At 40.5% G+C, this 23818-nt stretch overlaps 1 protein-coding gene across 3 annotated transcripts in view; it reads right to left on the reverse strand.

Annotated features, from left to right (window-relative positions):
* Window positions 1–23818, reverse strand: part of rapgef6 (Rap guanine nucleotide exchange factor (GEF) 6) — a gene marked incomplete at its 5' end in the record, with an annotated part of 147517 nt that overhangs the window by 98437 nt on the left and 25262 nt on the right. For 2 of the 3 annotated variants that reach the window (XM_083926496.1, XM_083926495.1), the window contains 3 exons: window positions 10955–11038; window positions 14530–14586; window positions 15682–15752. In XM_083926496.1, the coding sequence (XP_083782622.1) occupies window positions 10955–11038; window positions 14530–14586; window positions 15682–15752 (212 nt within the window). Of the gene's footprint in view, window positions 1–7305; window positions 7440–10954; window positions 11039–14529; window positions 14587–15681; window positions 15753–23818 lie in introns of those variants that run through there. The other variant, XM_083926497.1, reaches the window with a different exon arrangement.

The raw sequence follows: 23818 nt of genomic DNA on the forward strand, positions 1-23818 counted from the left end.
GTCCCAAAAAAATAAGTCGTTTTGGCAAAGCAGCTGACACCTGCAATCTCAGTGCCAGCGGAACGCCTGTTCTCCACAACAGGACTGATCATTAACAGAATGTGAAAGCAAAATTTACGTTTTTGTAAGGAAACAATGTTTTGAAGTTGTGGCTGTGGAAAAATAAATCCTTAAAGGGTAACTGTGACTTTTTTGATTGAGAATAAGCATTAGCACGAGCTCGATTGGTCCTCGAGGAATTGATGCGATCCCTCGATCTTGCAATTAACTACTCATGCCCATTCCTGGTAGATCCTGTATATTTTTTCACTATATGAAAGAAGGCTCTTCATTCAGGTATCAACATTTGGTAAAGAGGCTATGACTTTAAGGTGTGGCCACTTGTTCTGCTAAATAAATTTGAGTGAAAACTCAGTTCACTTCCAGCCGATGAGTGTGAATCAACAGCAATAAGTTCTAAACATTAAACGAGCATATAAACAATTAAAACACATACTTTCTCATAATAAAGGGGCTGTAATCTTCAATCTACCTCTTCGATAGAACATATTTGTATGGTACACAGAGATTATTCTCACAGACATCATGCAGGCTAAGTAATACTGAAGCTTTTAATTTTGTCAAACTGAAAGCTTAGCTAACGTTAACATGTTGTTTGAACATTTTGCTTCAACATGTTGGGAACATTTATGTAAGTTCCAACATTCTTCTGTTAGCAGCTGACTGGTGTTGGCATTCATCATTCAAATCGATACGGACAACTGACCACAGCCATTTCAGCTTGCATTCTTAAGTGAATTCACAAGCTTCATTACAACACTGTGTTAGCAGTTAATAGTTTTTAGCACAATGTGAGTCTGTGTCTGCAGGCCTCACAGGTTGAGCCCCAGTCTGCTGTTGGTCTGATAAGCAGAAGAACAGCTGATGTTGTGGTAGGACCATGTGGGTCAGACTGTTATATACTCACATGATGTCATAGTCAACTTCTGAGAATTTGATAAAAGAAAAAACATTGTTACAAATTTCTCCTTACAGCCACAGTCTGAGGGATACATATGTAAGGCTTTTTGGGTTCATTTCTAAACTAATTTCAGAAAGATGTTCTTTCTTGTGACTATCTTGTTAAGTCACTTTAAAATCATAATGTTTTAAAACCTCCAAGGCCATTCACAACTTGTGTGAAAAACACAACAGAAAGGGATTTTTTATGAGTTAATCTGTTAATCAACATGATATTAACACATTTGTTGAAAGAGAAAAATGCATGTTAGAATTTCAAAAAGCCAGGGGGACCAAAAGCCAAATATTCAGTTTATTATCATACATGATAAAAAAAAACCCTGCAAATTCTGATATTTGAGAAGCTGGAACATGGGATGTGTTTGACATTCTTGCTTAAAAAATTACACTAATAATTAATCAACAATCAGTATAATTGCCTATTAATTGTCAGATGATTGACTATCCAATAATGGACTAACTGCTTCAGCTCTGGAGCCAACAATGCTCACCATAATATCTGTGCACAGTGCACAAAGTAATGCAACAGGCAAAGTGAAGCCCATACACTCCTCAGCTGCCAGTATACTCCATAATTAAAAACAATCAGGTGTTTTAAAGTGTGTTAGAGTTTTGAGAAATTTCTTTCCACATCTGTGAAAACGGTCTCCCACCGTGCGTGTCTGTACTTAGGCATACGGTAATTATGCATGTCTCTGTGTTTCCCATGTACTGTCTAAGTGTGTGAGCGATACCCCATCTGAGCAGCTCAATCACTGTGTGCGGTGATCCCTGAGAAGAGACTGGCCTGTGAACATGTATCGCTCCCTTTGGCACCCTGAAAGTGGCGACTCAGCATTGTTTAAGAACTGCAGAAGCGGCTGGTTTTAATTATGGAAGCGTGCTGAGCTGGGAGAGGGCCAACTTTCACTCTCGCATTACTTTCCTGGTTTACATTCTCACACTGTCTCTCACACGGTCGCTCCCCTCTTACTTCTGGTTTACAGCTTTTTGCTCTCATTTCTCTAATCCTTCCTTCATGTCTCTTCATTTTGCCCTTCAGCTCCACACCAATATTTTCACTTCTGGTTGTCTTGAGCCTTCCTTTTTTTTGCATCTGATTTCTAAATATTCCCTCTCCTTTAAGCTTCTCGCTGTCCCCTGCTCCTCCACTGTTTTGTCTTTTTCTGTCAGCTGTTTTCCACCTCCTTCTGTACACCGTTTGCTGCCTTCCCCATTTCTTGCCCACTTCACTTCTCTCCAACACCCCCAACACGTTGGACGTTATCAATCTATCAAGTGGCCGTAATCAACGGTTATCAGGCTCATTGATATGGGTTAGAAGGTGTCTGCTATACCTACCAGTAAGTTTTAGAAAGCTTGTAAATATTCTTATTTGTCCAGGTCATCGTTTTCCACAAAGAAATTTAAGTCAAAAGCAACTGGACTTGGTCGTTTGTCTAGGAAGACGTTTCACCTCTCACCCAAGAGGCTTCATCAGTTCATTTTACGTATCTGACCATGCTGGGACTGGTCCAAATGTCTGGTGTGGAGATCCACTAGTGGTTAAATACCTGGATCTCTGGGGGGTTTAGAAAGCTGTTATCATATATTAACATGGTAACGGTTGCTTTTAGGACCCTTTGATGTCACTTTGAAATGGTCTGGGAGTCACATTGTGAATTAGAACAAAACAGCCGTTACTTGGTTAGATTTAGGCAACGAAACTACATGGCTAGGTTTAGGAAAAGATTGTGGTTTGGGTTAAAATACTAAAGAACATAATGTATGAAACTTAAAAAGTCACAGTTTCAAACAGGATGCAAAAATTGGATCTCCCATGTGAAAGTCCTAAATGTATATAACCATCCACCACTTCCTGCCATCATACTACCATTACAATATATGATAATGGCTTACTAAGGCCTGAACTAGGGGGTACAGTAGGGCCACACTGCCTTATATCTATGGTAGAGACAATAAACTGAGAACGCCCATTCAGTAGACTGACAATGGTCAAATCGGCAGTCCGTTTGTAGCTTATTTTACGCTTTGCTGTTTTCTTCCCATCTCTCCTAATCTCCATTCTACATTCCCTTTCATCCTCTCCTTCTCGTCTTACTGTTGGCCCTTCCTCTCTCTGGGCCCAAAAAGAAACAAACACACTTTCATCTCATCACATCCTTAATCACAATTTCAGACTCTTGATTTAATGCCCAGATGAAAGACTGACTTCAAAATGTGTTCTGATAATGGAAACAATGATGAAAGTCCACTTCTTCTTTTTTTTTTTACATGCATCTGTTCTGCTCAAGCTTGGATGAGCAGTGATTATTCAGACAGAGAATTTCTAGGAACAGTAAAGAAAGCAGTTGTGAAGTCAAAGCTTTGGTGTGTCACACTGATTTTTTTCTAAGGGAGGAATGATAACCAAGTCGAAGAAAGCTGCCATTGGATAAAAACTATGACCATATTGTTGGTGGAAACCATTCTCATTGTAGCTGAACTAGGGCTAAATTAGCTGTGATTGGATTTATTTGACACTTCACTGCCACATGCACTCAGCTACGCTGTGTAGCCACATGTTTAGACTCAAGATTCCCAGAATGAGGTGAAACATCCATCCCTGCAGATACAGCCTTGGGGTTTTTTGGCAACACAAGTAAGGCTAAAAGGATTATATCAGGTTTTCTACATGTAACAATTATTCACGAAATGTACAAAATATGAATCACTAATTCTTCCATAAAGTGCAGTGGTCAGGTGAATCCAGGGACCTTAACAGCCATTATCCCTTTGAATTGAATTTTCTTAGCACATTAGAATGAACCAAAAATGATGGAAAGGGGTTTATACACAATACTTATGTTTTCTTTGTATATTCTTAATTTTTTTTGTATATGCATCAATTGTTCAAGTCATATTTTACAGACCCCCCTCTCGGGAAATCCTGCTTTTGCTTGCCTCCCTGGTTTGAGATCAGAGGTCAGTTTCAGCTGCAGAAAGCATTCCTCAAGATGACACATCAGTGAGGGAGATGCTTTCCAACACATGGGCAACAAAACCAGGCCGACCAGTTAAGATTCCCCAAATTGTTTTACTCCAGAGGATTGTTTATTCTTTGTTTATCTTTGAAAAAATGGTATCAACGAGTCAGTACGAACTTAACTAACTTAAATATTCAGAGCTGGTTAAATAAAAAATAATGCATATGGTCTTACATCACAAAGCCTAGTAAGTAAATTAATAAATACAACAAAATCCATATACTGTCTTATACAACAGCTTCCACCGGAACATGAACACTCAGGCGTGGTTTAAGGGTTCCCAGGGAGGAATGCAGTCTGCTGGGCGCAGAGCTCTCTCAGAGCCCTTAGCCTGGAGGTCAGCCCAACTCTGACAGATCTCTCCACACTTCACTGAGGCGAGACGCATGGTCCCTGTCAGCGCAGCACAAAGCCTGCCAAGCCCATCTTCTCTTCAGTGCACTGAGTGTGTGTGTGTGTGTGTGTGTGTGTGTGTGTGTGTGTGTGTGTGTGTGTGTGTGTGTGTGTGTGTGTGTGTGTGTGTGTGTGTGTGTGTGTGTGTGTGTGTGTCTGTGTGTGTGTGTGTGTGTGTGTGTGTGTGTGTGTGTGTGTAAGCTGACAGAGTGGTGAGACAAACAAAGGAGACATACAGTTTGCTATTGATAAAGGGGCAGGAGGAGATCTAGAGTTTGCAGACTTGCACACCTAATGTATGTACTGTGTGTGGACAATTAAACACCTTTGCGCAGCTTCCCATTTCTGCTCCTTCTTCTTTCTCTGACCTACTGCATTCCCACAATTGTCGAAGAACCAACAAACTTAAGTCAACTCATAGTGAGTAACTGACTTTGTGCCCACCAAATATTTCTGTTTCCCTGACTGAACTGAAGTCTGACGCATCAGCTGGTGTCTCACAGAGGAAATAAGAGAAACCTCTAAAACCCCACTACGGCCAAAGGTTTAGTCTGGTAAAATAAAAGTGGGTTTAGAGTTTCATGAACTCGTCAAACAAACGTGCTGATAAAAAAAGAGAAGTCCATGAATCATAGCTTTAGTGTGGAAAGTTTGTTTTACAAATTTATTTAAAGTATAGTATGCAGGGAAACTCACTGTTGCAGTAGACCGCATTGAACTCCAGTTCTTTAGTAGTAACTCTATCTCTGCATGAAATAAAATAAGTTTTATTTGAAGTGAACAGGTTTCTTGAGCAAACCTGAAGAAGCTGATGCAAAACCCGATGCTTGCGCACTACTACTTTTACTTTTGTTTCCCTTCAAATAAGTCATCTTTCCTTGGCATGGAAAGCTCTTCCCACAGCACTGAAGCTGTGCCTGTGCTGGTTTCCAGCAGGTGATGATTTTTCTCCCCTCTTTTCCAGCAGAAACAAGTTGTTGGCAGACGGGAGAACAGGTTCAGCCCTGGTCTAGTGACAGCTGCAGTGCCCGGGGGCAATAGACCATGACAGCCGGCACAGATACTAAGGCCACACACACGCACTCTGAGCTGGTGTCAGTGCTGGAGTGCAAAATAGTAATAAAGGGAGGTGTCTAATAAAAATAATAAAACAATATGAGAATAAAGTTGATATAAATATTGAAATAGGCTTTGAATATGGCCTGGCGAGACATGAAATTAAATTCAGGAAGTCCAGTTTTAGCGACAAATTCACATGTTTGAAGGCTTATCATACGCCCATACATGGCACACACTGTATCTGGAAAATGATCACGGTGGCTATTATTCTATCTTTGGTCACACCAATCATGAGGTAAACAGTAGAAACAGGACATTCACATAACAAAGTCATCCAAGTCCATTTGTTTTTTTTCTTGCAGATCTAAAGCTGGTCTTAATGCAGCAACATTCTACAAACAAACTGTACACTTGCAAATAAGAACTTAACTTTCAAAAGTGCCAAGGTATGTGATGCTGCACAGTATACCGACAACAATCTTTGAGTGGAATTTAAGTCAGTAGAGAGTTTCGGTCAAAAATCCAAACCCAAACAGGGCCCAGGATCCAGGCCCATTTGGCAACAATGTCTCCATGGTAATGATGACCAACAGTAAAGAAAGAAAACCACAGACCACAGTCTCTCTCTTTCTCTTTCTGTCTCTCTCACACACAGAGAAATTATTCTCCTTCTCAGTGTGGCTGAGTGGTTGGCAAATACTGACCACTCTGACTCACACACACATTAAAGAAGACTGGGAGAGTTGGCCAGCAGTCACCATACAGACAGACCACCAACACACAAGCACGTAAATCAAAAATTACCAGACAGGCTCAAAGTAATGACGTAGTGGGTCATTCAGAAACATTACGATTCATTTGCAAAACAACAGGGTAATCAGTTAAGGGCCTAATTCAAACCTCAGCGTATCAGAGCCAAACAGGGCCCCGCCGACAGCTGCTGCTGAACTCCAAGGCTGTGAGTTAAAGTATCCTCGTAGCTTAGGGAGACATAACCATTCACTGAGTGGACATTAATTTCACTCTACTGTAGATTATCTTGCTCTAATCTTTTTGCGCTGCAAGTTCCCAGAAAACCCGAGGACACGGATGAAAAGTGAGCAGCGTGGTAAATGTTTTACTTGTGGAGGTTCAAGGAAGTCAAGTTTCAAACACTGATATATGAACAATCCTTCTTCCAGTAGAGGGTTGGAGTTTAGTAGCATTTTACTGAAACCAAATCCGGTATCGATTCCAAATCCATTATCGAATCTCATAAAGTTTAGCTTTCATCATTTGCAAGTAACTAAAGCTTTAAATAACCCCAACTCATAATGTTTTCATTATGTTTCGTAATTACCCCCGGGGATAAATAACGTTTATTTGAATCTTGAATCTTAATGCCTTCTGGTGGACAGCCGAAATATCTCTGCTCACACCTGTGTATCATATCCATCTTCACTGCATATTAAATCATTAATAACTCATCAACAGTCATCAACTAAACATTTGAACATAGGGCTGAGGACAGTACAGACTTTTCTTTTATTCTAAAGTAAAAGAGACATCTTTTTCTCTTTAAGATAATGAAAAAAAAGGATAACACAAAAGAGAGTTTTTTAGAGCACAGAGCTATCCTGCCACGGCGCTGTGGGGAATTCCTGGCTATCCAGTTGGTTAAACTATGGCAGGCAGGAAATGGAGTGCGCTGGGTTGAAGAATGCGCAGAGAGAGAGGGAGTTTTAAAAAAGCTCAACTGAATTAGCTCTGCAATCTCTGAACTATAAGATGTAAATAAAAGAGAAACAAAAGCTTGGAGATTACGAACCAGGAACAAGAATTTCGGCGGTCCGCTTCTTTGGATTCCTTGTAAGTGAAATGATATCCAGCATATTATCCACAAGTATGAGAGAGGGGGAGTACAATATTCCAGTAATCCAGGTTTAGATCCAAGTGTGTCTGTTCTATACTCCAGAGTGTGAACGAGTGAAAAGTTTCCTCAGAAAGCAGAAGTAAGTGACTGTAAAGCCTTTAGTTTGTCTTTAACTGAGGGAGGAGTGTGTGTGTGCGCGTGTTCCCTCCCGCTCTACCCTGTTCTGTTCTGTCTGTCTGTCTGTCTAATGGCTCCAGGGAGGTGTGTGTGTGTGTGTGTGTGTGTGTGTGTGTGTGTGTGTGTGTGTGTGTGTAGCATGCTCATTTCCTGCCTGGATGTGCTTCTGGGCTCCAGGCGGGCAGGCTGCTCAGGAACACATGGCCTGCCACTGTTCTGCCAGGGGTTCCGCATTCCTCACACACACACACACACACACAAACTCCCCCCATTAGCTCCTACTGTGACTCTTTCCAAGCCCTCCTACACCCCCTGTGTGTACACCCTCCAGTCCTTTACAGGGCACCGACCTTCCCCCACCCCACCCTTCACTCTGTTATCAACTGACCCAAACTGGAATGAACACACACACACACACACACACACACACACACACACACACACACACACACACACACACACACACACACACACACACACACACACACACACACACACACACACACACACACACACACACACACACACACACACACACACACACACACACACACACACACACACACACACACACACACACACACACACACACACACACACACACACACACACACACACACACACACACACACACACACGGTCAGTGCTAGCTGCCCTGAGGTTATTGATACTTGACTAACTATTCTTTCTGCTTCAGTTAGTGCTTTGTGTTGTTGTTGTTGAATAAACTGCCTTAACATCGCACCAGCTACTTTTATCTATTCCTTCAAAGAGTCCATCTTCACTACAAGAAACTGCATCAACTGTCGCATTCAGGTTTTATGAACTTTATTTATTATTGCTTATATGAGAAATAACTGATGAGCCAGCCCAGCGCGCAAGGGATTCATTTTTCCACTGCTGCGGCTACAAAAAAGTAAACGTGTCACCCCGGAGGTATGCAGGCAGAACCTTATTTTTAGTTTCATAAAATGTACCCGAATATACGAATAGTTGGGATATCACCACAGGTACTCCCATTCTTAACATCGCAAAGTTTGCTGTTGCTATTTAGAGCTTCAGGCGCAGCTGCAAAACGGTGGATAAACACATTTAATTTCCTATAAAATCATCACAATGAAAGTCCTCTGTTGTTTAGTTATTTAAAAGCTTTTATTACAAAGCATCGAAACACTTAAAACGTCTTTCTCTCTCGTCTCTTCCACGGACATGAGTTGAATCTCGTAATACACGCTCAACACCACCTTAGTATCCACTCCACTCGAGCTTGACCGAGGTAGTACTTGTACCAGGTATCATACACAAGTTTTGCTAATGGAAAACCAAAAAAGGGCGAGTTTAGTTAGTCAAGTCGAGCTGGACCGTGCAGTGGTGAGGAGGTAAGTGTCCAGCCATCTTTGCGAAGGACACTTATTGTAGGTAGATCATTTGGCTGTTGTTCAGATTGATTTCTTTGTAGTGATACAGAAAGTGCTGAAGTATTTTGAAAGTCCTTAATTACATTTCCCCCCACTTTGCCTTCCTCCACCATGTCAGTTGAGAGGATTAGATGCTGTTTTTTGTCTTTATATGTTTAGGTTCTGAAGCATTAGACAATGCATTCAGAGATGTCCCCTATAGCTTTAAGAAGTAGCATTTTCCTCTAATTTCTGACATTATATAGACCAAACGATCAATAGATGATTCGCGAAAATAATTAACATACAGAGGGAAGGAATCAAATTTGATCTTATTATATGGACAGACTAGTACAAACATGTAATCTGTGAAATCTGCAGGGACTTGCAGGACTACTCTATGATGTCTTAAGGGAATAACAGTAAAGTAAAACAAGGTGAAAACCACCAACTAATGCAACAAGAAGTGAAAAATGTACTGTATTCATCTGGAACATTCCTGTAAAGGGATCCATCATTTCCCTAGACTTTCACTCAGATACCAAAACTATTTCGGATACAACTCACCAAAACCTGCTTCTTCTTCCAGAAATTCCATGACGGGTAGAAAAACCCTTTAATTTGAATATATTATGATGCTGGAGAGTGAGACTTTACTTTTGCAATAATTTTTAATTCATGACCAACGCCACGTCCTTTCTGTTTCTGGCATGTGTTGATTCTGTTTCAGTCCAACTATAACAGGAGAGGGAAGATAAACACGGAGCTGAGGGGCGAACTGAAACACTTTCTGTCACAGGTTTTCTTAATACAATCAAATGGACTGTTTAAACAGGTGCACCATCTGTGTTTAAGGTATTTCAAGGCTTTTTTTTGGCATTCTGACGAGTCTGGGGAGGGGGACCTGATAGTCTTTTATGATTGAGTCTACTAAATTAATGCACTTGAACCTTTCCCCCACTTGTGTTTCACATATTAGAAAGACATTTTAGTGTAATGCAACCCCATACAGCAAACTATATCATCTAAATTGAGAACACTAAGTCTTGCCCATGATTGTACAAAGATTACTGGATACAGCAATCAAGGCAGAGCCCCGTTCAGTCCTATGAAAGCTGCTCAGTGGCAAATAAAGATGAAAAATACGTCTAAAAATACCAGATGATCGGCACTGTTGGGCCCAAAGACATGTAAGACAATGGGGAAAAGTCTTATGAGGCTCAATTGCATCAACTGACGGACACGGAAGTTGTAATTCCACCATTTGGCCACTATGTCAAATTGGATTTAAAGCCCTGTGCACTTTCTGGGGTCCTGATCCTGCCATGCAACCTGCGGTGACTCCAGGAAGTCAGACAGGACAAGGCATTTAATGACCTTGTTCTCTAGAAAATTACAATGTTTCCCAGTATTTTCTGACACTTTATAGACCACACGATTGATTAATTAATTAATCCGCGGACTATTCAGAAGATTAATTGGTCAGTTTCCAATCAGTTATGCTAAGCTAACTTGCTGCTGGATCCAGTTTCACATTAGATGGCATAGACAGTCTCATGAACAGATGAGCTGGTTTCATAAATATCTGTAAAATGTTTGACTATCCCCTAACCTTGCTGTTCAATTTAATTTACATAAATGTCTTTTCATAGCTAACACACACACACACACACACACACACACACACACACACACACACACACACACACACACACACACACACACACACACACACACACACACACACACACACACACACACACACACACACACACACACACACACACACACACACACACACACACACACACACACACACACACACACACACACACACACACACACACACACACACACACACACACACACACACACACACACGAACACGCACACGCACACGCACACGCACAATGTCAAGACGTGCAATGTCAGACAAATCCCACCTGCTCTCACTACATATGGCACCTTCTTTTCTCACCCCACCATGATGCTGTTCTGTCATTGTCTTTGTGTGTGTGATTGTTACATACCAACACCTCGCCAAGTACATGTGCTCCTTGACGAAGACTGATCCAGAAAGCAGGATGTACCAGCAGGTAGCGATGCTGTCTGGACTGGAACAGAGAGAAAAAGAAAACACACTAGTATAAAACACTGCAGTCTGTTCTTCACAACACCTCACATCTAATTTGTTAGAAATCTCAACATTCCCATTTTTGTTAGGTTGATGATAGAGATTAATCAACTTGTATGTGTTTTAGGTATATTTTGAGCCTCCTTGTCATATGTGCTTTTTTGATATATTTGATGTATTCAATTCCTCAGTTACTTTTAGTTACTGGGCTCTTTAAGTTGTGGTTTTATTTTCTATCAACACGTTACACCCTGCAGTAATTTTGATGGCAAAAAAGTTACGGACATCATATTTCAAAGGTTAATAATAAGGATAATGAACAAATAACATGTCATCAGTCAGACGGATGAGTTTAAAATTTTCCTGACGTTAAAACCAGATTTATGTCAGTACCTCTGGTGCACCCTCATGTTAGGTGTCACCATAGTTGTCTTTTATGGTTTAGTGAGCAAAAGATAATTCTGGTGTAACTTATTATCCAAGACTGAAAAATGTGGGGGTTAGCCTATGGAAGGAGAACTGAAGACAGATAAGTCTGAAAGAAAATATAAAGTGCACATCCGAGCTTTGAATCCCAAGTGCTGCATTTTGCATTAGCATAAATGTATTCTTAGCATGCCAAGCACTATGGAGCCATGATATAATATGCCATCACTGCAAGGTGGAGAGAATCTATTTAAGACAGGCAGTCGGGCTAAAGGATGGACAAAAAAAGCACTGAAAGAATCACGTTATATTTGTCCGTCATTCATTTAGCAGCTGCAACATGGAATACTTTTATCTGAAAGTGAACACATCTAAAACATGGGCTTTTTGACTGCCCATGCTATTTCATGAAAACATTTAATGTATTCACCCCGAACGCCAGACGCATTCACTTCTTAATAAGCTCGGTGCCCGAGTTAGCAGCAAGTCGAGGAGCAATCATACATGAAGAAGTCTCTCAGAAGAGAACACTCTGTGTCTGTGACCATGGTTATGAATATGAATATGAATACGGAGACTGGGAACATAGACTGAGAAATGAGGAGTGTTTGAAGAGTGGAGATAGGAGATGCATCATCGTGGGAAAAGCATCACCTCATGGAAAGATTGTAATGTTATCGCCTCTTCATCCCTGTCAGCGCAGAAGACAGTAGCTTTTATGTGTGATATATGTATACTCACAATTTCTAGGTGCAGTGAAATTTATGGGCAGAGGTTATTCTCTTTCACATCTAACTTAAAAATAACACACTTTGCAAATTGGATGGAAAACGCAGGTTATTTATCTAAAAGGTGACACAGCTGGACAGTTATGGAAAACTACAAAGTAGGGGTTTTGATTTGAGGAAAAAAATAAAAAAAAGAGACATATGTCTGTACATTTTTCAACTTTTGAAAATGGGAAAGCTTGGAAATTGCGAGGGGCATTTTTCACTAAATCTTGACATTTTTAGGGTGACAAACCACACAAAATGGAGCATTTTAGTCAGTTGCCGTCCTCCGAAGGCATGCATCATCCATTCATTCAGCCATTTTTTGTTGCTTTTGGTGTACTTTATCATTGGAAAGGCTAAAATAACTGCTTCAAAGGAGAAATAAAAATACGTGTTTCTTATTGGGGTTTAAACACGATTACTCTTATGGTTTCCCTGGTGGAACCATGATTGCGTGTGTGTGTGTGTGTGTGTGTGTGTGCGTGTGTGTGTGTGACAGCTGACTAATTGAACATGGCAGGTGCTTTGTTCTGGGTTAAAGTGCTTAAGACTAGCCCTTGGTACAGAGTCAGGAGAGTGTATAGGAGAAAAAGATTTTGTGTGTGTGTGTGTGTGTGTGTGTGTGTGTGTGTGTGTGTGTGTTTGTGTGTATGTGTGTGTGTGTGTGTGTGTGTGTGTGTGTGTGTGTGTGTGTGTGTGTGTGTGTGTGTGTGTGTGTGTGTGTGTGTGTGTGTGTGTGTGTGTTACTTGATGGTAAATTAAACCACTGAGTGTTAAATGTGTGTCTAGTGAGCATGATAATACATCAAGAGCAAGTGGAGATTCTCTCTTTCATCCTCTCATCTGTCTCTGTCCTCCCTCCATCTCTCACACTTCCTCCACGTCCCGGCCTCATCTCTCTCCAACCTTGCTTTAAATTCCTCATCTCTCCCCTCGTTTAATTTTCTCGTGTCTCCTCCTCTTGTTTTCCTTTACTCCTTCGTTCTTGTTAGCATTTTCCCCTCTTGTTTTCTATCCTCCTCTACACTCCTGTCATGTCTTCTCTTGATATACCTTCTTACAACTCTCTTTGCAGCTACTTCCTCCCTTCAAATCTCATCATCAGCTCTCTCCTCTTTTCAACACCCCTCTCCCTCGTTCACTAGCCATCTCTCATTTCTCTTCTCTGCTGCTACTCCGCCTTCCTCTTGACCAGTGTCTATGAGCCACTTCTTCTTTTTACCATCTGCCTCATCCATCTTTGTATCCATTTATCCACATACCCTGACAGACAGGTTATCAGTAGGTCTGTCTACATTTATTTGAGTTTACAGGGCTGTTTGGAAGTTTATTTAAGAAGCAGCAGATAATGTGGATGATTCAGCAGCCCTAATTCACATTTTCCATTGTAATATTCTTTATGGGATGGGAATATTTAGAAATGTTGGTATAAAAAGTGTGGTATAACTTGAAATGATCATACAAAAAGTAGATGTTGAGCCATTTTAAAGGATAAATGTGGTGATATTATATAGTTTTTATTGTCAACATATCTAATTAAAAGACCAAAACTTACAATAATTGTTCCTACAAAAAAGCCAGATACATCTCATACCTTTGTGTCATAGAGCTCCCATTGTTGCCAAAGACTATTTCAAACATATCAATGATCCAGTCTGATGCACTGGGTCTTCCTTCATTAGCATAAATATTGGCACAAATGAATAATATGTTCCTGTTTGACTAAAAAAGTCGTAATTTCTGAGTTCCCAATTGGAGATCTTGCAGAGCTTCAGCTCTCACTGTAGCAATGAAATACAGCATAATGCATTGTTATCAGCCAGTATTGCTAACAATGGCTAACCTGGCTAACCCATTAAATATGATATTTTTCCAACTTTGAACGTAATGAGACGTCAAGTTCCGAGTTCCAGCTTGGAGGAAAAAAGAGAGCATCATCAATTTTAGAGAGTTATTAAGCTTCTTTTTTTTTGAGGTGATGTATGCTGATGTGCCCCTGAGCAAGGTATCGTTTACACTAATGCAGCTGCTTAGTGGCCAAAACTGACAGACTGGTATTGTTCTAGCAGTGTCAGTGTAAAGGATTCTTTGATTGTAAAGCAGGATATTCTTGAATAAATATTGTGAAACTTCGACTGGATGATAAAAATATACAAAGCAACTCCTGTTTGAATAAAATAAGCGTTCCTCAGCAGATTTTTGAATAAAAAGAGAGTGAGTGCAGCAGAACATAGCAGAGCACTTCCTGCTCAGTGTGAGAGGTTGTACTTACTAGAACAGGATGTGGTTGGCCTCATGTCTCTCATACCTGGCCGAGGTACACATCGACCTGAGACAGAAAGACAAAGATGTTCACTTTCTCTCTCCAAACACGTCTCTAATACATTTCTGGCTCTAACAATCCATCACAAATCCAACAAGCTCTCCCATTTTAGACACCGTCATTACTGACTGTCAGCTCACAGTGTTACAGTGCCAGTCAGACTTTGTAGCAAAATTTTCCGGCGTTTTTAGTCGATTGAACCCAAATAAGAGAACCAGCATTTGTAAACACAATTCAAATGGACTCACAAGTACTGTATCTTGCTAACTGGCCCATTGTATTATTCAACAGCTGTCTATTAGATGTTTATATCCGTCTCTGTCATTGTGGATTTATTTCTTGTAATTAGTTCACATCATAATGTTACATAACTGTTAGTTAGGAAGAGGGCTCAGACCGGCCTCTTCAAATGGCATTGTTGTCACCTGCTCAACTGAACTAAACTAGCAAAGAAAAAAAACATTCCAGACTTACAGGCAGAGCATTTCAAACATGCTCGGTATGAATGTGTGAATGTCTGAAAGGCGCCTGAACGTCCTTTGAATGGTAAAGCTGAGGGTGGGGTTAGGGGGAGGAGAGGGGGGACTTACCTGGGGCAAAAGGTATTTGTAAAAACATTGTAAGCACTCTAAACCGGTTTAGGTAGGGTGTGTCACATTATGACAAATTCAAGCAGAAAGTAGGCCTAAAGGCTAATCTACATTTATTTTTGGTAAACTGATACTGTGATTGACAACTCATTTCATGGCAGCAAATCAAAACTCAGAGTCAGACTAACATTAATCTCTATAATGAGATACTGCATAGGAATTAGCTTTCATTAGCTTTTTGTTATTGTTCATCTGCATTCATATGCAGATATCTGTGTAACAGAGACACAATCTCACAACCCCAACTCCATTCTTATGTCTAAAGATGCTAATTGGGCAGTAAACAATTGACAAAGTCTTGAACGAATATCCTCTGGCTAAACCAGAAAGATCCAAATATTCACCGTTGCCCCCCCAGAGGCAAAATTCTCCTCAGACAGACGGTAGATGGGTTCTGTGGTTGTAACACTAAATTTGGTATGAAATGAAATTGAAATAAAAAATGACTCACCTTAGCTGATGTTCCCTAAGGTGAGAGAGGACGTCCATGTGGTAGAGGTGGCAGTAGATGGTGTGCAGGTCCTGAAGGACAGAAAGACAATGAAATCAATGTTTGTGACACTACACCTAGAAAATACTTATCATAAATGGATAATAAAAAAAGACATGTGCACCCTACATGGCATGCACACATGCTGCAGGAATCTTTGCTACAGCTAGCAGGAAACCATCTCAAAAACAAACTTCACTACCTTTTCAAACAATATATAATTACACACACATTGGAGAGTATGTTGAATAAGTGAAAAAATTGAAAGCTTTTAAAAGATTAGCTCATTGTTCAGAGTGTGCAGAATGTCTTAGCACCACGTAAATCACATCTAGTGCAGCACTTTGACAGAAGCCACTTGGACCATGCCACACACTGCCTATCAAATTGACACCCTCAAACCAGACGGGCAAGCATGCCACTTATGTATGCACATGACAGCGGGGAGACAAGCACAGATAGGTCCACCCTTAAAATAGTATCCTATCAAGCCCAGCTGTCAAAACATTAAGAGGTTGACAGAGTGTGTATGTGAACGGAACAGCTTCGTATATGCATCTGTAGGATCAAACAAACTAAGCAGCTATTGAGACCACAGGGCAACTACTTTTAACGCACGCACACACACGCACACCCACACACACGCACACACAAATGTATTACATAGCCTATATTACCATGACTTCTCTCTTCTCTTTTGGAAATCTGCTCTATTTTCTATTCCATGCTAACTGAAAAACTATACATTGAATACTTCGCCTAGTCCTACTGTATGGTAGTAATGGTAATATAAAGCTACAACAACTACAGCATACTGTTAACTTCAGCTCAGCAGAAAGACTGGAAACGGGAAAACTGGTAGCCTGGCTCTGTCCAAAGTGAACTAAATCCACCTACCAGCTCCTCTTACGCTCACAAATGAACATGATGTAGGTTGTTTAGTTGATCCATTCTGATATGTATAGTATAAATGCAGAAATGTACCTTTTTAACAGAAAGTTATGTGACAGGCTATTTCTTAGCCAGTAATGGGAACAGTAACTTCCACTGGTTGCCTGGTAACCTGTGCCTGGTTTCCTCCTTTTTCCAGTTATTATGCTGAGAAAAACTGAGCTGGCTGCTAGGCATTCATCTTCTCATCTAGCTCTCTACAAGAAGCAAATAAGTCCAGTTTCAAAATGTTGAACTTTTTCTTTTAAAGCACAAGTCTGTCATGTATTAATAGCCAGTGTAGAAGTCCAGCATCACGCCTTTGTACATTTGTTTGTACTTATGATTAAAAACCTTCTGTTAAAAGTAATCAGTTGAGTCAAATGAGCACATTTAAACATAAACAAAAAAATCCAAATGTCCACCAGCAAACTAGAAACTGTGCTTTCAACTTCTGACAGCTGAAACAAGACCCCCCCCCCCCCAACAATCATCCCTCTTCAAAATAAAGCCAAAGCGCTGCTGCAGTTTAGCAAGAACTGACAGTAAAATGGGACTTCTACAATGCACTAACCTGAACTAATAAATCAGAAAATCCGGGAGGACAAATTCATTTTTGCAGTGTGTTGCCTTTGTTGGAATACCATTTCCTCACTACTGGTTTTGTTGACATAGTTATTAAGCAGATTGAGCACTGTGTATGTAATGCAGTGTTTCCCCTACCATTATATTAGGGGGGCGCTCATATAAGGAGAGCTTATCTTATTTACACGACGGCATGTGTATTCTGTCTCTACATGGTTGCATGTTTAGAATTCTCCACTACTAACATGAAAAAAGAAACTGAAACTTATCAGAGATCCTATATTGTTTAGTCTGAATAGTTGATTCACTCATACAAAAAACAACTAAAACAGAATTACACAAACTCAAATTAGTTCTTTAGTTTGTCGTGCTTGCAACCAATAAGTGATCTTTGATTTAGCTTTTGCATTCATCTAATCAGTTGTGCATATTATAACGGACATTGTACAAATACGGATTGGTGGAAGAAAAAAAAAATTAAACATGAGCTATTTCAGGGTATCACAGCAGTATAAAAGCAATACATCAGAATCAATACAGCAGAGAAAGAATCATGCTTTTATGAGAGCATACTAGAGTTTCTGTGTGTGTGTGTGTGCGTGTGTGTGTGTGTGTGTGTGTGTGTGTGTGTGTGTGTGTGTGTGTGTGTGTGTGTGTGTGTGTGTGTGCGTGCATGCGTGCGTGCGTGCGTGCGTGCGTGCGTGCGTGCGTGTTTGTGTGTGTGGGTGTATGTGGGTACGTGGTAAACTGAGTCAAGCAGTGGGAGTTAGCGGAAGCAGAGCTGAACACTGGGGACTGGGGAGGCTTTAATGCAATGGACCAACACAATTCTGATGTGTTGTTGGCTCAGTCTGCAGGAAGGAAGAGTTTGGGGGAAGAGAAGGAGCAGAGAGACATTAAGCAAGAGGGAGAGAGTGAGAGAGAAAGAAAGAAGGGAGTGAACAAGACTGCAGGCAGTATGGTGAAGAAAAAACAAGATGAGAGAAAGACGGGAGCAAGAGAGGGAGATGTGAATTAAACCTCAGCCAGTTTTGTTCCATGCTTTCTACAACACTGCTGTGTTGCCTGAGTGCTATCTCATCGCCAGGAACGTCATAGAGAGGATATTACTACACTTATCTGTAGTGCTAGGTCCTCTTTCTGCTTTCTATGTGAATGAAAGTGACTGAAAGTCACACTTTACATCATTTTTGGGAAGATCCCTGGCTTTAGTACTATCGTGGTGCTGCAGATGTCACACACTACAAGTCTTTTTCTACGGACTTAAGAAAATTTTCTTTGTTGGTACAGAACACAAAAATCACACCATGATCATTTTTTACATGAAAATGACAATGATGCAAAAATACCAGTCAGAATTATTGCAATTAGATATTTTCTTCATACCGTGCAACCCTAAATTTGAACTTTGTTTCTAACATTACTTAACAAGAAAAGTCCAACCTGGTCTTAAGGTTGACATCAGATTTTCACTTCCTTGTTTCATGAAGCAGTACACGTTTCGTTGCCATGGCATCTATGTGTGACCAGCAGCAGTGGTGAGCCCTGTAAAGCTTGTCCCTAAAGTTCCTGAACTTCTGGAAAGTACCTACCTCCCAAGAGAGAAATATTTTAGCACCTGGTGCAACATTTAGTCTATGGTTCCTTAAAAAGGGATAGGAATCGAGAAGCGGTTCTACTTGAGGACCAGTAACAAATTGGAATCCGAACTGGGATCATTTGCCTCGGAGCTTGTCAATTCCTTTCATCAATACTGGCATATTTTTCATTGCAAAAGCAATGACGTCAAATTCATACAGTGCATCTACACTGCTTGAAACTTGCAACAAAGAGTCATGGTGAAGTGCAAGAAATGGTCTAAAGTGTGCCGTTATAATGAGATTAGCCATACAGGCGGACATAGCAGATGTTTTCTTTGAAAAGCCAGAAAACCTAAGTAAAAAAGAGAGCTGCAGACTCAGATAATGAAACAGTTCTCTGTTGAAATTGAAAACCTGTGTAGGTCAACTTGTATTCCGCACAGAAAACTGATCAGGAATCCATAAGGGAATCGATAAAGAATAGGACGGATGAGGAGAATCGATACTAGTAAGATCTTATACAAATCCCATCCCTAGTCAAGACACTGGAAACTGGGCCATTTAAATAGGGACAGAGAGCTTGACCTGGCCAGCCACTTTACAAAGAGTTGTAACCCCCATTTACTGATCCTGGGGCAGAAACAGTGAGCAGAGAGCATGCATGGAAAACCCTGGTTCAAGTGGAGCTGTATTGACTTCAACTTACAGTTAACTGGGTTAGTGAGCACAACAAAGTGCTGCAGTAGGCACTCGTGTCATGTTGCTGAGCACGCATGTGTGTATGTGCATGTCCGTGTATTTACAGTAAGTGTGTGTATGTCAGGGCATTCGGGCCTGAGGCGACAAGCCTGCATGGGAGTTTAAAGTAGATGGAAACAGCTCAATACTAACCTCATCTCTGGCTGTCAGGGTGTTCCTGGATTACATTAAATACTCAAATTCTTTGAAATTCTCTGAAGTAATGCCTGTTTAAAAAAAGAAATAGGAGTACCAACCACATTATTTCATCAGTGACAGATCCTCATTTATCTTAACCTGAGATGTTGCCATGTTGGGGGCAAACCAATCCCTCATAACAGTGACATGTCCCGCATCACCACCTTTAATGCTTGATAAGACGCAGATCTGAGGACCAAAAATACAAAAACAGCAAATCTGAGAGGCTGGAAGCAGCAAATATTTTCTAAAATGTTGATAAGTGAATTTTCACAATTGCAGATTAATCCTCATTCAACTGAAAAAGAATGTAAAACAATATTGGTACCAAAAGGTTATGAGATAACCCACACTCAACCTGCAGTACCACCTTATATACCAAATCATATATTGATTTATTTTACTGAATGACCTTTACAAACACAGTGCTTCTACTACTACTACAACACACATCCATGAGGCCAGCTGTCCCCGTTTCACATATTGATTAGTGTAAAGCAGGTCATCAATAGACCCAGACAGACAGATAGCAGGATGTCCGAGGAGGGGATCTCTGCTTTGTCGTTTCATTCAGTGGTCTCCCAGAGAGAGGATGGTAATGTGATCACTACACGGCCCACGCCTCTCTCTCTCCCTCTCTCTCTCTCTCTCTCTCTCTCGCTCTGCCCTGGATACATATATACACAGCTTGGACTTGAAGTGAGGGTGTGGTAGCTGTGGTCTGGTTTCTGGTGGTGTTCACTAGGGAAACGATCCCCTTATTTTAATGTAGTAGTGTCAATCCACATATCTTTTCTGCAGTGGTGCCTCCATTCCCAACCCACATGGTAAACTGGTAATTACCCCCAAGTAACGAGATATGAAAACATAAGCTTGTTTTTGTTGTTAAATATGCTCAGGATTCAAGTTATTCGCATACATTAATCCTTCTTTTTTCAGAGAATATTGATTGCTGCAGCAGTGTTTCTAACAAGGTTTGCTTTGTCTTAACATAAAGAAACACCAGTCCTCCGATGCACCTGATTTGATATATCAGACATGAATACACATATATTTATATATATGTATATACAGCTCACAACCTCATCATCGTCCATTAACTCATAACCAGATGAGGCCATAGCGTTTCGTTTAAACCCTGTGCGGTATGGCCAAAACTAAACAGCAGGAAAAAAAAAGGTATTTTACTTGGATGAGATGTGCAATTCTTCCATTATACCTTGCTATTTTGGAGAGGTTTCAATCAGGGTTGTAACTGCATATACTTAAATTCCTAAATATTTTAATGCATTACTGAATACAGCTTACTATGACTATACATTTTGTAAATATTATAGTATGAGTCTGGGGAACAGAAGAGAAATACCAAGTTACTGTCCTCACACCCCATGAGCAGAACCGTATGACATTTTACAACTTCACGGTTGTCAGTCAAGAAAAAAAAGCTGGTTCTCCAAGTTACTAAAAAGTCAACCATTTGAAGATGCATCTCACTGCAGAGAATATCTAAAAATGCCATCTTATCTGATCCTCAGCAGTGTGGCTGTCAAACTAAAAATAAGACAAATGAAGCTCATCAGTGATGCTCTGAGCTAGTTGTGCTTGTCCATGGTGTGTGTGCTGACAAACATCATGTGTGTGTGACTCAGGTAGCTACAGTGCTGCTGCCACCTCCTGGCAGAAACATCACTCTCAGTGAATAAGATTTGGTCCATCAGACACTGTAAACTGACACATTTAACTACGGACTAGGGGAGCAGCTTTCCTGACAGCAAGAGCATATAAATAAATGACAGTAAAAAAAAAGGTACTTGAAATATGTGTTGCTACTTACAGTACACATACTGCTGTAGAAAAGGGATGTGAGACCAGTTTGCTGTCATGTGGCCCAACCACAGAACTTGAATCATAATTTGTGAAAATATTCTATCCGCATTTAAGAGTAACAGTAGATCTGTATGTGTTGGTTTCTAGCACCCCAAACTCTCACAGGATGCTGACGTGTGGCCTGCTAAAGTATGCCTGTTACTCATACATAAACAAGCTGTGGCAGCACAGAACTAGGAACAGTCATACAAAAGCAAGTTGTTGCAGTACAGAGGTTGTTGTCCCACCCACCACATTTCTCCTTCTACCATCAAGAGCCTACTAACACAGAATTTGTGATATGTCAAGGCACTCCTACATGAGTAAGAAATGAAGCCAGCTACTGTTGTGCAAAAGCCTTGTAATTCCAACTGTGGAGGCTCTGTTACATGAACTGGTTGTTTTGGGGAAGTTCTTAATGTACCAGGTATGTTTAATGTCCCTTAGGCTAGTAAAATCCTCACTCCGCTACACTATTTTCATATTGTTTGTTAAGGATGCCGTTGCTTTCCTTTGCTGGTTTGAGATATGTGCCATGAAGTGGGCTGTGACCCTGTGGTGGCAAGCATTGAAAACCTGCGGCAGAGTTCAAGATTCTTCTACAGAATCTTTGTGGAAAATGGACTTTCGTGAAGGAACCTGCCCTTGTAGAGAGTTCAATCACCCCTCGGCCCACTCCTGCCTCCACCAGAATGTACAGTATGGCAGTCTGTCACTGACACAGAGAGGATATTGTAGAGAGGCGATACAACACGTCCATTCAGGCCGACAGAACAAACAGCTTGGCCAACATCCTGCCGGCACAGCAAGCCTTTTAACATTTACATTACATAGATTACTGACTCCCCAAGCCTTAGTGTCAACATTGTGCTGGACTATATATATATATATATATATATATATATATATATATATATATATATATATTAATAATTAGAAAGTCTTTAAAAATATTCTATATTGTCATTTGTATATGAGAAAACATCAAATAAAAGACAGTTTGTCAGAATATTGTGATTTTAAGTTGCCAAGAAAACTGCAAACCACACACAGGTAATTACATCCTCACTATATTAGAGCCATAAAAGTCCTGTATAACATTAAGTTTGTATATGTTTACATATTTTGACGTACAGAAACCACACAGCCCTTCATGCTTGGAACAGAAAATGTTGTATCAAGTGTCTCTGTGGGATACCACTGAAGGTACAGAATCCCAGGAAACTTTCCAATACTCAGCATGTATACCACAGAAACAGGTCAGCTCTACTCAATAAACTGCGTCATGGTACAGTAAGCTCCTCTTTCATTATACACATCTGAACAGAATAGAGATGCTCTGTTTGAGCTTCAGATATAGACACAGAGACTGCAAACAGGCCTCATCAGAAAAGTCAGCTTGTCAGAGGATGAATTACATAGGGATTCAGTGTGAGTGCTTTGTGAGTCAATGGAATTAGATGGAGAATGAGCTTAAGAAGCTATCAGTGATTGTCATTTAAAAGGAAAGTCGTGACAAGCAGTTGAAGGGCCTTAACTTCACCAGTTGAACAAATTCATGTCCAGTCAGCTGGTGCTGTGTGTTGAGTGTGTGGAGAAATGTTAAACATAGAAAAGTAAAGAACATGATAAATAAAAGAAACTCAACACCACCTAAGACTAGATGATCTATTTTTGATTCAATCTCAAAAGGACCTACTTTTGGTCTATTGACAACAATGTCGATGTTTAGAGACAGGACTTTCATATAAGCTGATACAGACACATTTGCTCATCCAAGCATTAAACAGGTTGACCGGATAGGTCGGTACTGTATATGGGGATTATGACAGCAGGGATGCTTCTCGTTTGTAGGCTATTGGATAAAGCTAAACATTTATTCTAAGGCTACTCAGTGATTCAGAATTTTATCGAAAAAGCTATAAGGACCAGTACAAATATCCAGATCACAGGAGACACAATGTTTGTTAATGGCAAAATATGCGCTGCAGAGATGCCCCAGTCTATTGTAATTCAATTCAATTCAATTTTATTTATAGTGCCAAATCACAACAAAAGTTGTCTCAGGACACTTTACAAACTAGGTATAGACCACACTCGATAGCTTATCCATGATTTACATAGACCCAACCTTCCCCCCGTAGAGTACGGTGGCGTTGAAAACCTTCCCTATAACAGACAGGAACGTCAGACAGACCCAG

The sequence above is a fragment of the Echiichthys vipera genome, assembly GCF_963691815.1.
Source record: "Echiichthys vipera genome assembly, chromosome: 14".
Classification (NCBI taxonomy): Eukaryota; Metazoa; Chordata; class Actinopteri; order Perciformes; family Trachinidae; genus Echiichthys; species Echiichthys vipera.